The 15,231-nt window shown below is 43.1% G+C and overlaps 1 protein-coding gene across 4 annotated transcripts in view; it reads left to right on the top strand.

Annotated features, from left to right (window-relative positions):
* The window catches only part of FBXO42 (F-box protein 42), a 1,015,376-nt gene that overhangs the window by 425,351 nt on the left and 574,794 nt on the right, over window positions 1-15,231 (top strand). For all 4 annotated transcript variants that reach the window (XM_069611109.1, XM_069611110.1, XM_069611111.1 and 1 more), the window contains exon 2: window positions 11,733-11,995. In XM_069611109.1, coding sequence (XP_069467210.1) covers window positions 11,733-11,995 — 263 coding nt within the window. The remainder of the gene's footprint in view (window positions 1-11,732; window positions 11,996-15,231) is intronic.

The following is a 15,231-nucleotide window of genomic DNA, read 5'->3' as shown; positions in this document are numbered from 1 at the left end:
CTTCAATGGAATGTCCTATCTTAAGTATGTGCCAGCTCCTTTGTTCCCAGTTTTAAACTGTGCAGTGATCTAAAAAAGTAGCTCAAGGCTTTGCTATTTCTGGGCCGCAGACAGGGGATGGCCAAATGGTGAAGACAGGGATTGATCTCTCGATAGAAAGAGTTCTGATTGTTTATATTTGTAACTTGTGGTGTTGATTGGACTGATTGCTGCAGGTAGGTTCTCATTGGAGCTGTTAAGGCTATATGGTCCACAGCACACGCTTCAAATTGTTCGGGGCTACTGATACAAAATTAGATGCAAAGATAGGAGGGATTCACAGTTCCCAGATTCGTTTTGTTATGCTAATAGAGGAACAGGCACCGGGTCGGCTGTCATTACAGGTGGCGAACAATGATTTAAAGCCTCGCTTTATGTGCTATCTACCATACTCCCCTTTTGTCGTTTGTTCCCGACAATTCACATTGAGTTTTTTAAAAGGAGATTGGTACCTTGGGCGAAGGCTCGTCTGTTACTGCGGCACTTGTGTTGAACACGAGAGACGCCTTCTGCCGTCCATGTCTGCGATGCACGTAATAAAGTCCATGCCGATGTGGTGAGGGATTCAAATTGCAAGCATAGTTCACGATTTGCAGAGCACAGCCACCTCTTCAGTGTAGAGGGACAATGCACTGTGCGTGCCCCCCTGACGCTGACGAGGCGCCAGCAGTTTTTATGCGAATGGTGTGGCTGTCGAGACCTACGCCCACGGGCGTAGCCAGTCAATACTGCAAAGTCATCTTAAGCAAATCATTTCCGGATTTGTTTCGCCATGGTGGGGGTGAGGGCAATAGCAGGTGACCTCTACTGTAGCTGCACAGCGGCTGGAGAGCATGTATTGATCGATTTTCGGGTGGAATTTTTGGTATGAAGATGGAGGTTGCTGCGACATGTCTTCCTCAAGCAGTGGCCATTTTGGAATCCTTATTTGTGTCTTAACCATTCAAAGAGAGTATCAGCAGCGTAGCCTAGCCAGGCAATTCATTGCTAATTTTTTTTTAGGGGAGAAGTTATTACCAACATCTAGATGAGGACACATATCGGAAACAGACAAATTATATAAAGTTGGTGCCAACGGGCAGCCCTGCTTTAAACCAAAATTGGTATCCATTTCCTCACTCGGCAGACCTTCCTGGTCCATCCTGATCTGTACTTTGGCGTTTGTATAAGATTCTTTAATAAATTATAGGATCATCGGGTTCATATTTAACTTTTCCAACTTCAGCCATAGCAGCCTGCGGTCCACAGTATCAAAGGCTCCTTTGAAAGCTATAAAGCAAATAAACAGTGCACCTTTTTTCTTCCTTAGACAATCTCGCATTAAATAGGTCAGGCACCATAGATTGGATGACACCCCCATATTTTTCCTAAATCCGCTCTGTTGGTGTAAGAGGAGGTTGTTTCTTTTTATCAATTTTTGCATTTCTGAAAGAAGTAATGTAGCATATATCTTAGCACAGAAGTCCGTCATGGCTAACGGCCTGTAATTTGTTGGATTGGTTCTCACCCGTTTTAAATATCGGGATTAATATTGAGTTTTTCCAACTGACTGATATCCTACCCGTTAGGACAATGTTCGTATAAATAAGTCCCAATGTAGTAGTCCAATAGGCCAGATCCTTTTTATATACCAAATTGGGAATCCTGTCAGGTCCTGGTGCATTTGTTTTGAGATTAGAGATGATTTTTTTCAACATCTTCATTCGCCCCAAAAGATGCTCCTCTGAGTGAATTCTTGGTGGGCCACATGGGTGTCAGATAATCCATCCCTAATGTACAACTGATGAATATATATTCTCCACCCATGTTCAGTTATCCCATGTATTTCTTTTTTACCTCCACTGTGGTATGTTCTTTATTTTTAGCCCAAAGTCGGCGGAAATCAGATCCTCTCACCTTACCCCACATAAAAAAGTTCTTATATCTTGTTTTAATGTTAGCCATCTTCATAGTTCATATCACTGTGTCCATACATTCCTATTTCAAGTTATCTGCTTACCTACTAATCGTTTTTCTTTGGCAATTATTCCAACAAAAGCCTTTTGCTGAAAAGAACTTTATTTCCAATCTGTTTGCTTTTTCTCAATACCGATTCTTACTACCCATTCTTACTATTTTAGATATCCAGCATAGATCTTGCACCCGTATGACACCAAGTGGGCAGAATTTATTAATGAGATCCTCAAAGCACATACTGTATTCATCTATATTTTTCATCGACCAATATATTCCTTTTCCGGCGCCATCAATTGTTTTCTACCCTAATGTTGCATCCTTAATATTAGATTCCAATTTTATACTAAACTTATTAATGATATGACCACTTAGTCATTTTTTATCAAATATAATTAATTTACCAATTATTTGGAAGACGGGTGCAGGGAACAGTATATAATGAAGATTGCCAAAGCGCATAGCGCAGGAAGTCTTGATTCTATTAAAGACACGGAGGCAAACATTATGGTTATTCTTCTTTAATTACTGCTAAACACAGCACTTCAAATCATGTTCAATTTTGTTTTTTGTTTTTTTTAACAGATATATAAAATGAAAACACAAAAACTTTCATCCACCATGGATCCTTTTAAAACGAGGCCAGATCATGTCCATACTACGTTTCCCATGAGGCTTAAGGCATCCTGTAGTCCTAGCCTCAGTCTGAACCACCAATGGGACTCCTTTCCTCTGTATAAGTCCTCCCTTGACTAGGGGCTTTCCTCTTCTTCTTTTTTGTTGATCTGGCTGAACTTGCATTAACTGTCTCATCAATTAACTGGAAACTTTACCTCTGTCTTTATATGTAGCGAGATGGCTGCACTCTCTTGGATATAACATAGCGTCACTCCCTTGAATTCTTCTGCTCTCCCCCTTAAGTGAAACAAAATCGATTTGTTAGGGTGGGGAATTCGCTGACTGCTCTCAACAGAAATGTATTACATTAATTTCACAGTTTCAAATGTTCATATAGCGACATTCCCTAAGGGAGGGATAATGCTTGCCTCTGTGTCTTTAATAGAATCAAGACTTCCTGCTCTATGCGCTTTGGCAGTCTTCATTCTATGACAAGACCGGAGGCAAGCATTATGCTTGTTCAAAGCTCTGCACAATTGTCCTTGCCATATTTGCCACTGGCTTAAAATAGAAGGTTCTGAAAACTGAGTCACTGGACCAGTCTTCCGCCTTCAAGATCTCCTGCAATGGAAAACCAGCTTCAAAAGCTCCGGAAGCCATAAATCCTCTGGTTGAATGAGCTCTGAAAACAGAAATATCTATGCCAGCTTGTTCCATGATCTCTTTCACCCATCTTGCTATGGTGGCAGAGGTGACCGCTTTAAAAGGTCTCCTGCGCGCTATAAGCAATTGTGTTACATTATGAGGTCGAACAACATTTAATACATTTCGCTACACATAGGTTGTCGTTATCTTGGAAGTAGGGATAAGAAATCACTTTGGAATTTGTTTTAGTACGCTGCGCAATGTTAAATGCTACGCCTTCTGGGTAGAAAATCTTTCTGTCGATTTCTAGCGCTTTCACGTCTGACACTCTTCTACATGAAACTAAGCAGAGGAAAGTCGCCAGTTTCCCTGATAATTGTCTTCCTGACAATAGGTCGTTCCTAGGCCATTGTTCGAAAAGTTGTAATATCTTGTTTACCAGAGGACTGAATATCTAGGAAGTGGGGGGTTTTGTGACTTTGATCCCTTTAAGCAGTCTGGAGGCTGCTGGGTGCTCTCCTACTGGAACTCCCTCTACAAGTTCATGCCCGGCTGAAATGGCTGACCTATACACTCACACTGTTCTGAATGCTTTCCCGCTCGAAGTTAGGGATGCCAAGAAATTCAATATGTGCTTTATAGGGGCTTCAATGGAAGAAACACCCCTCTCTCTGCTCCACAGCTCCCTGGCTTGCCAAGCGCAATTATAGATCCTGTCTGTAGATGGGGCCCATGATACTTTAATGAGTTCTGTAGCTTCCTCTGAAAGGCCTGGCAGACAAAATCTGCGCCTGAACTTCTGCAAGCTATCAGGTTCAGAGTGTTGCTCTGAATCAGAGGGTGAGGATTGCCTTTCGGATCTACTAGCAGGTCTGGTCTGTTTGCAATCCTCTGAGGAAAATCCATAGAAAGTTCTATCAGAACTGGAAACCAGGCTTGAGATTTCCACTCTAGTGTCGCTAGACCTATGTCTGCTTTCTCTCTGCTGACCTTTGCTAGTGCCCTCTCCAGCATCGCAAATGGGGGCGGGGGAGCGTAATGAGTGTGAGCTTCCCAACTGTGAAGAAAGGCATCTGTCCCTGCTGCTCCTGGATCTAGTCTCCAACTGAAGTACTTTGGCAGTTGGGTGTTTAGTCTTGAAGCAAACCGATCTGTGTCGAACGGACCCTACTTCTGCAGTAACTTCTCGAATACGGATGCATGCAGCATCCAGTCGCTCGAGTCCATCAGATACCTGGAGTTCCAATCCGCTACTGAGTTGCTCGTTCCCGGAAGATATTCCGTTTTTTACTGCTATTTCTTTCGACACGCAATCATGCTAGAAATCTTTGGCTAACTCTGCTAACATCTTGGATCGAGTGCCTCCCAGTTTGTTGATATATTTGACTGCTGAAATGTTGTCCATCCTTAGCAGGATGCAACATTTCGCTCGATCCTTGGTAAATGCCTGAACTGCAAAAGATCCCACTAAGAGCTCTAGACAGTTGATGTGCAATTCCAGCTCCTCTTGCAACCATTTTCCCCCTGTCTCTATGAGCCCACATCTCACTCCCCAGCCTGATCTGCTGGCGTCTGACTCTGACGATCTCTGGTGAGTCCCCGAATATGGCGCGGCCGTTCCAGGCTTCCATATTGCTGAGCCACCATTCAATCTCTGATCTGCTCTCTTGATCTAGCGGAACTTGGTGGTGATATCTCCACCCCTTTTGTAAATATTTTATCTTGAGCCTCTGTAGTGCTCGATAATGAAGGGGACCTGGAAATATCACCCGAATCGATGCTGCTAGCAGGCCAACTATCCTGGCTAGATTCCGAAGCGATATAACAGGTCTCTTCAGGGCTGCTTTCAGGTCCCTCTTTATTGCTCTGATTTTGCACATGGGAAGTTCTAACGTGGCTTTCTTTGTGTCTATTATAAAACCTAGGAACTCTATTCTCTTGCAAGGTATTAGAGCTGACTTCTGTGTGTTGATTAAAAATCCTAGTCCTACTATCAGCGACATTGCTCGCTGTATTTGTTGCTGCAACCTGTCCCTGTCTTCTGCCATAAGCAGGATATCGTCTAGCTATATGATCATCCTGCAACCTTTGTCTCTTAAGGTTGCTGCCAGCGGTCTCATTAGCTTGGTAAATACCCACGGGGCTGATGCTAGACCGAAAAGTAGGGTCTTGAATTGCCATCTTTGTCCTTTCCAATTGAATTGTAGGAAATGACGATATTGTTGGGCAATGGGTATTGTCAGATGGGCATCCTTCAGGTCTAATCGAGCTAGCCGGTCCTCTTTCCTGAGAAGATCCGCTAGTAGATGGATTCCTTCCATCTTGAAGTGTCTGTATATTACCCAGCTGTTCAACTCTTTCAAGTTAATCACTGGTCACACTTTTCCTTTCCTGTGCACTAAAAACATGTTGCTCAAGAAACCTATTGAATGCAGTTGTTCTCTCTTTAACGCCTGCTTGTCTGCTAACGCCTGCATTTCCTTGTCTAAGAGACTCCTCGCTTCCTCTGAACAACGCATGCTTGGGGCCGTCTCATCTGCGAAGGAGACTCTAGAAAGTCTAGCTGACATCCCTGGGCTGTCTGAAGTACCCAAGCGTCTGATGAAAGCTCTCGCCAATTGTCTATGAATTTAAGGTTCTGCCCCCCACTGGCGGATATAACACACTGCGCTCTCTCACCTGCATTGGTATTCTGATGCCTGAAGTATCCTCTTCCTTTTCTCCCTCTGAAGTTCCTGCCACTGTTCGGGAAAAATGCGTCTTGTTGGCGCGACTCCCAATATTGAGCTCTAGGTCCTTGTGGCCTTCGATTTGTATTGAAGCGGCCGGTCGGACGGCCTCTGAATCGACCGGCCCCGGCAAAAACTCACCCGGGAAACACTTTCTTGATTTGAGGCTTGAGCCTTCTCCAAAGCTGTATACGTTCCCACAAATCTGCTCATTTCCTTTACGAAGGTGTCCCGGAAGAGTAGACCTTGGGCACCCTTTCCCGCCTCATAAGAGGCTAGATCGCCTAGTTTGGCGTCAATCTTGAGGAGCATTGACCTACTGCGCTCTGCTGAAATGGCTGAATTAGCATTACCTAGCAAGCATACGTTGCGTTGTGCCCAAGCTGCTAAAATAGATGGATCTATGGGTTCCCCTGTATCCTTGGCTCTTTTGGCAAGGTCCATTATTTTCACTATGGGACCTGTCAAATCAAGCACCTTATCTTGGCAAGATCGCCATGAGCGGTCCATGCCTTTCCGTAAGTCTTTACTTGCTTTGGAAATGAATGATAACATCTTTGGGTCCAGGTCCGGAGTCTCGGATACTTTGCCATTGAGCTCTGGCCTTGGGCACTCCGATTTTGAGGCGAAATCTGACCTCTTTCTCTAAGGGTTTCCTAATTCTTTGAGCCATATACATCGCAACTCTTGGCAATGATGTCCACTCCGTGGACCGAGGATGTCTGATCGCCTCCGGCTCAAACATATCTGACATATCGTCATCCTCAGGGGTACTCTCCACTATTCTGGCTTTTTCTGTACATGTTCTCTTATTAGGAATGTTATCAATACTTAAACTCTCATCATCCTCCTCCTCTTGATCAAACTCCTCTGTTGATGAGACTGTTTCCCCCATATTATTCGCCCCTGGGGTCGGGTGTGGGAGGCTGGGCACTGCTGATTTGGATAGGAAAGCTTCCTTCAGTCTGAAGAACGCTTCAGCTGCCTCCTGGGGCTTCTCTTATCCCCTTTATAGAGCCTGGGGGGGGGGGGTAGAAGAGTGCTTCCTCTTCCGGGCAGCTTTACACACCCCCATTCATTTTTTCAATAGTGTTGGTGGAGGACCTCTCACCTGGGTCGTCAAGTAAGCCAGCCTTTGTGCCCAAAAGGTTCTCGAGAACTTGCAGTCTCTCTTGAATTGGTTGAACCCCCTGTGCCACAGCTTTAACCAGGGAGTCCCCTAGGACTTTCTTAAAACTAAGAGAGAGGTCCCTCTGTTCTTCTTGGAATTCTGCATCCTGTTTCTCATATTCTTCCCAGTATTCCTCACCTCTGTCTGAGGCCATTTCTGTCTTTGTCAGGAGAACTGTATATCCCAAGCAGAAACGTTAGCGCTTAAAAGCCTATGCTTTCCAAGCAAGGGGGAAGTGTCCTCAAGCTGTTTCCCCTGCGCGCAATGGGAAGGAAAGAACAAAAAATATTTTTTTAATTTTTTTTTAAATTATTAGTTCTCGCTCTTTATATGTCTTTCGCCCGTCTTTATGTGCAGAAATCGCCTGAAAACGAGGCTTCTGCAGTCTTTAGTGCCTCTGTAACGGTCTGCGACTTCTATGTCACTCGCGACCGTTAGGAGACTCCAAATCCCATTGCGGATGCGCGCGCATGCTCATATCGATGTGCGCCTGTGGCCACAGCCGTCTTCAGACGCTGCTGACAGGCCGTAAATAATATAAAACGTCCTATCTACACGGAACGCAAATTCGAGCGATAACGCTAGCGGGTCCTTTTTACTACATACTCAACACGTTAGGATTATAATAAATGATACTACAAGTGTGCGCGCGCCGTTCACCTACGCGCTTATTTTACACAACGCGCTTGCATGTTACTTCAGATATTGTATAAAATATATCTATAAACTACCGAAAACACAGTGAAACAAAACGCTATTAAGCCTTCAAAAGCACTATCAATGTGAGGTACTTGGCTGTGTATGGCAGCAAAAAAGAGGAAAGCACCTAGTCAAGAGTCCCATTGGTGGTTCAGACTGAGGATAGGACTACAGGATGCCTTAAGCTTCATGGGAAACGTAGTATGGACATGATCTGGCCTAGTTTTAAAAGGATCCATGTTGGATGAAAGTTTCTGTGTTTTCATTTTATATCTGTTAAAAAGAAAAAAAAAGAAATTGAACATGATTTGAAGTGCTGTGTTTAGCAGTAATTAAAGAAGAATAAGCATAATGTTCGCCTCCGGTCTTGTCATAGAATTGATCCATGACGTATTGCCACCCGCAAACCAGGTAAACTGTCTAGCGAGTTTGTCACCTTGATTTGTAAACAGCTGATATAAGAAATTTGCAGTCATACATATAGACCAACGTTCCTTTACCAAATTATGTTAATCCATATAGTGAATGAGCGTAGACCCAACGTCATTACATGATGGCACCGAAAGTTCCAGGCCACACTCAGTATTTTTATATAATCTTTGATAATTCAGGTCTCCCATTATTAGAAATAAAGCCTCCGGAAGTTCCACCTCCAATCTAATATTTTCTCCAATGCCTCAATTTCAACACTTCTTTTGTTATTTGGAGGATTATAAACATTAATAATCAAGACCCACTGATTTGGAGCAGCACCATTTAGTTGCACAATCACTGTTAATATATAAGGGGACTTTCCCACCGCATTGTACTCAACCATTTTGAACAACCAAAATGAAACTTTCAAACGAGCGGCCTATTTCCCCTCGCATGGCCTTCTTCTGAAGTATACAGTACCCATGAATAGCCAAATCGCTCATCAGCCATTACTCCTGTAGAGAAAATGTGTCCGCCTCCATTAAATATCTCAAACCCTCTATTCTTAAAAAAAATGAATGGTGGCCTCCCCTTATTCCTTGATGTAATTTCCCATTTGACATTTGCTACTATCTTTTTTCAATCTATTTAATCAGTAGGGGTATTGTATTAGCCAGGTCTGAGGCCCTTTAAATTGATTTCTGGATGTTTTGTAAGTTCTCCAACAATGCATTTAACCAACTTATCTAGGTCAGATGAGCCATTATCACCTAGGTTCCCATCCATTTTATTGCTTTTTTTGGTGTAATTTCTGGATACTTTGGTGATCATCTTTGAAGCCTCATAGCCCAGATCCCCTAACTTCTGTGCATATATCAGAAGTTCAGCAATAATGGGTGATGCAGAATCGCCCAATTTGTGTCCTGCGCAGATCTAGGTAATTGCACCAGAGCTATATCCTTGCTTGATAATACCTTTTAGATCGGGAATTTAATGAAATAATTCTAGCACATTTTGCCTGTTCAAGTATGGACTGCAAGAGGAGGCAATTGTCCATTATTTTGATGACCGTCGCATTAATTTCTGGTTGCATTAAGACGTCCATCAGCAAAATCTTTTTTTTATTTGGGTCTCCTAGAACTAGATTCTCAAATATTTCACCGTTTACCAATCTTCAAATTGTATGTCGTCATCTTGCTTAAAGCTCATCTTCGAAGCCATCCCAAAATCTTCCTCCCTTTCATCTAGGTTTATTGTCCTATTTTGCCCTTCCCCATTATTAGGCTTTCTCTAAACCCATCTGTCCCAACAGTTTTTGTCTAGAATCTTTTATATTTGTTTGTTTTTATTTGTAATTTTTTTTATTTCCAACCAATTCATAGGTCTTGGGCATTTCTACACACCTTATACTTTCCGACGAACCAGCTAACATGGCTTTTCTCAATCCACCTTTTTTTAGTCACAATGTTTGCATGCTTTTTCTTACTTTTAATTTTTTCTCATTGTGTGGATGATCTTTCAAAGGCAGATTCATATCACCCTCATTCAAAATATCACATGATATATCCATGTTTTGACCCATCTGTCTCTTCATCCTCATACAATGTATTGAGTCGTCTTCATTTACGACCCCAACTTCACTCATTGCAACAGATTTATTCACTTCATAGTCATTCCCTTCCCTGGAATTTAGCTTATTATTGGTGATGGTACATATTGCATCCACAAGCATCGCTATCGCTAAATCCTCTTTGATTACTTTTTGTTTGTTATACATTGTGTTGCACAAGGTGAACAAGACTTAATAACGTGTTCTGCTTCATAAGGACTCTCGTTCACTAGACTCGGAATATGAGCACTTCTGCCGAACAGGTGATGAGACATATGCCCTATTTGCAATTGCGGTCAAATCAGGTCATCTTTCCATATTTGTCAACGGAACAATCACTTTGTTTAGGCCCACACCATCCCCCGCAGTCCCATTTCCTGACACCTTGCACCATTTCCACATTTTCCTTCATCTCAGTGAAATCTTTACCCTGTATCACTGACACCGGAGGCTTTCTTGTCCTGATACTGCATTTACCAATTGGTTTCAGGAAAGTTGAGATTTCTTTCCTGACCAGTCCTTGGGTGACTGCTTCCAAACTGCTTCAATGATCCCAATCTCAACTCGCTTGTTTTTTATCTGGGCACTCAACTTATTGTTTATTTATTTTTTTGCGCACTTTTTCTCATAAACCTTATGGCCACCGCAGATCTAGATGCACATGCACTTTTCACCTCACTTCTCAAGTGGTATTTTCTTAGAACTTCAGGCATACCCAAGATCTAGGGTATGTTGAAGTAGCTCTGTTACAACATTTCTACTAGGAGATATTGCCCTCAGCACTCGGTTATCTTTCTCCTTACTGTGCTCCTGCTCAATTCTAGGCAAACGGTGTACTAGATAGAGCTCTGAGCACACCACATCGTTCACCAGCCCAAACGCATTCGCCAGGGCACTACACAGGAGTGCAATAAGATCTATGAACTATGCAACCCTTTATATGTATGGCTTTTTCAGCGGAAAGGGGCGTGGCCTATTTTTAAATCGGAAAATAACCTTTTTGGTGACAGTAGTCCATAAAGATCGCAGGTCTGTAAGTGGCCTTCAAGTCCTCTCCACAGCAAACCCAGCCCAACCACACTCGCCAGGGCACTACACAGGAGCGCAATAAGATCTGTGAACTCTTAACATGACTGAAGTTTCCCATGAACACTGTTTTCTAGCAGTATAAATGTGGGTCAGATCTTGGACTTTAATATCGTCCATAGTCTACAAAGTTACTGGTTATTTTGACAGGCAAACATTTGCTATGGAAAGGGGAGCTTATGCATATCTGATTTCGTTTTCTAACCACAAAACAATTACTGTCTAAATCCGTTCATAGTAAGCCTGCAGACCTCCACGCTTGCTACAGTAGCGTTGTTGTATGTGTGTTATGTAGCAGTTGAATTGTTTGGGTACATGTGTATCCTTCTATATCAAGGATCTAAATTAAGTTTTCATTAGGAGTAGCTAATTCAGCTCCTGTGTATCTGAATCTCCCAGCAAGCAGGAGTTATTCAGGAACTGGCATCTAATGCTTCAAATCAAACATCCACATGAGATGCATACAAACGCTTTGTACATTTATGTGACACATTTAGCTTCAAAGGTATTATTGATGTGCCTTATTATATATACACGGGTGTTGCCAGTTGGCCTGTGGAATAAAAATAAACTACTAGTAAATGTGGTGCTAGGCTGTCTAGATTCTTCTACGATAAGCTAACTAGCGCGCTGCTCAAAACAATTTAATTACCTGCTGTATGTGCCAATACTTTATTCTATTTGCTGTTCTTTTAATGACCAAAAGTGTACACTGGTCAGGAGAACTGAAATGGTGACAGTTCCTAGACTCTGTTTGCTTTTCCTACAGTGTTCCACGGGATGTCATGGCAAGCTCTTCGGACAGTGAGGACGATGGTTTCATGGCCATGGATACAGAGGAAGTGCCAGAAGGGACCATGGATCAAGATGAAGAGCCACACCCAGATCCTGAGCCGGAGGAAACCAGGCATAACCGGTCCATGTCTGAGCTGCCGGAAGAAGTTCTGGAGTACATCCTGTCCTTCCTATCCCCATATCAGGAGCACAAGACTGCAGCTCTCGTCTGCAAACAGTGGTACAGGCTTATCAAAGGTAGGTGATGTATCTCAGATGCAGACTTCAATATTTACTGCCATAAACTGTGACCCCTTGTCTTGAAAGATGGATGTTCCGCCTTCTTTGGACTACTTAACAAAAGCAAATCGTCTGCAAGCCTTCAGCAACTTACTGGTTATGAGAATTCTGCATCGGGAGAGTTGAGCGTATTGATCTGTAATGGTTTGATTTTTCTGCTTCCAACTTCTCAGGATCATCCTGTTGGCTTTTTAAATGTGACCGTTGCCTTTCATGTATACATTTAATCTAACTTTGTCTGCAGAGAAACTGTGAATATACTTTTCTTTGGCAGCCTACCTGCCAAGCAAGGGGCCAGTATGATTAATGCTACATGAATGTACAATTTTAAACTATGGCAGTAAATGAGTTCCATCGTCATGGAATTGTATTAAATAAGTACTAATCTATTAATGAGAAGTTGTTGCAAAGGGCTGGTTGGGTAACAAGTGAACAAAAAATGGCATTTGTTTTTCGAGAGTGCATTACATGTTTAACTTTGGATAAAAAATTCTAATGTCGTACCTTACTGCCCCCATGGGTTAGAAAACCCAAATTCTGTTCATTGTATTACTGATGCATATTAGGATTTCTGATTTTCAAATTTTGAATGAATATCTTCTATATTTGTACTAGTACTTTTTTTCCCCATTTTTCTTAACTTTGTTATTGTAGCATTGATAAACACTTCGTTTGTGTTGGGGGGAGAATTGGCCAGCAATAGCACGCTAAAAGCTCTACGATGGCTTAGGATCTGTACCTGCCAAGGTTGCCTCCCAAAGCATTAATGCAATTAGTACTCTGGGGCTCCTTCCGGGAGGCTAATGTTAAATATAAAATTGTGTTTTTAAGGCAATCTGGACATAGCCGATTTATCTTGTTAAAAATATTAGTGTCGAAGTCCCGTTTATATGTTGCTGTAGGCAATCTCTGCAGAAGGGGGCGGAAGTCTTTGGCCAGTAGCGGTGCCAGCAGCTAAATGGGTTGTGGTGTGAGTAGGACTGGAGCATCTGGGAAGAAGAGTTAATGGAGGGAGCATAGAAGGGGGTGATGGAGCAAAAAGACTTATGGCACAGGGAAGTGTTGACGAATAAAACTCTGATTTTGGAGTAAAATTTGTTTGTATAAAATTCTTTCATACACTGCTCTGGAGGATACAAAGCACACACACTTGCGCCTATTTTAAATTCGCCCCCCACCCCTCGGGACATCTGATTGTATATCTTCATTTTCAATAACTTTGTAAGACACTGGCATCATTTCATGAAGTCAAAGGGAAGATCCATCTCCTCAATGAATGCAATACTCTGGCTTTGTGAAAGCCAAACAATCCAAGATTCCTCAATGTCAAAAGCTTGGTCTAAGATAACCTGCATCTGCGTGCAGAAAACGCAAGCTTAGAAATGTGTTTTGCAATGGTGGCAAGGAGTGAATTTATTAATTTGTGCTCCAAATAATTTGGCGGTGAAGACATTTTCAGAACAAATTCATTGTGCTGGCATAGCAGATTGTAAATGTGCAAGTGAGTGCATACAGCCTTTGTTAGGGAGACATTTCATTTCTGTGCCAATTCCCTTTAACCTTAGAGAGCCCCAGCTCTTTTGCTGGACTCAGGGTTTTTTAATTTGAACTCCTGATGGAGTGGGTCTTTTTTCTCATTCTCATGTGTTTTTCTGACTGATTTTTCTATGTTCCTTACTGTTTTATGGAGTCTGGTAAACTCGATAGACATCTGCTTTTGGCATTGACACCCAGCACCTACTTTGCAGTGCCACCGAGAATGTTTAACTACATTTTCTTGGGTGAAATACCTTTCCCAAGAATAGTAAGATGACCCCTTTCTTACTTAACCTTTCCTTTGGGTGGTGTGTGCTGGACCCACAATGTGGAGTGCTGGGGGGGTTACAGAGTAACTTCTTTAACCCTTTCCTCATGGAACATTTTGTTACACTAACTCATTTGAATGGCTTGTTGCAATGGTTTCTTCTTTACTACCTTGTGACCTGTATCTGCAGGCTGATACCTCGGCTGCAGTACAGCACCCAAAGGTGCCCATTTTCCCAAAATGTCCTCCGTCTAGTTTTGTCACCATTTCTTGTTGGTTTCTTCTGGGCTTTTACCTGTGTGTTTTGCGTTTGGCGGGCTTCAGCCCTGAAGCCCTCCCAGGTTCCAGTATGGCTGGAAAGGCAGGAAGTGAGGGAGGGTCCCGAAACTTCCCTCTCTAGGTGTGCCCGAGTGAAACCAGTTTCTATTGGCCGGGTGGCTGTACTGGAAGACAGCCACCCTGCTGGGTGATTGACAGCCTAGGGCTGTGAATGAAGGGGAACTTGTATAAAAAGCGAGTTTTTTGGGACTAGAGGCAGTCGACCACTGGAGACAACATCTGACGAAGAACGTGAAGAGACGCCAGCAGCACCCTCCTTGACCGCAAAGTTCCCGGTGAAACCCTGCAGCTGTGCTGACTCCGTTTTTGTTTAGACTGGGAAGACCCGTACTTCCTCCCTTAGGCTGGTGGGACCAACTAACCTCAAGGCAAACTCTATTTTGGCGCAACACCTGACTATCTGTGACTTTCCAAGGCTGCAGAATCCCAATACCCGGGGTCCCTTGACCATATCTGAGTGCATTGTCTTAAGTGCAAATCCGGCCAAAACTTCGTGGGCATCCAAAAGACCTTACAGAAGCAGGAAATCTGCATCCAGAGTCCCCTCACCAGAGTCCAGGACCAAGGGATCAAGGAACTTCTAACCAGAGCTGTTCGTTCTTCGTTGGTGCTCAGAAAAAGGTGCCAAAACCACAAAGAGCCGCTGAATCCAGGAGAATGCAGTGCTGGCAAGTCCCTCTCTCTCGAGTGCTGCCGCAGGAGCCCGCCAGACGTCCTCCCTTTCATCACCACAACCAAGGACCAGGAACAAGGGTCTGCTGCACTTCAACCAGAAGGCATGCAGCTAGAACACATTCTTCAGTTCAGTTACTGTGCTGCTTGGGTTACATTATACCTTTGCCATTTGGGGTGCTTCCTACCTTGAGTGCTATTTTACCCTACTGAGTTGGCCTCAATTCACTTGCAATGGCCTTTCAGCTTGTGCTTCTTCAAGGTGAATCCTCTTGAGTTGCTGTGATTTTCTATTTGAACTACTGACTATTTAAAGACCTTTTCTAAGAAGAGAAAAACAGGACTTTGACTTGGCCATTGACTTTGGCTGTCCTGGCTC

This window comes from Ambystoma mexicanum, chromosome 8 (assembly GCF_040938575.1).
Source record: "Ambystoma mexicanum isolate Mex_15411 chromosome 8, UKY_AmexF1_1, whole genome shotgun sequence".
Taxonomy (NCBI): domain Eukaryota; kingdom Metazoa; phylum Chordata; class Amphibia; order Caudata; family Ambystomatidae; genus Ambystoma; species Ambystoma mexicanum.
This window is presented reverse-complemented; position numbering and strand designations above follow the sequence as displayed.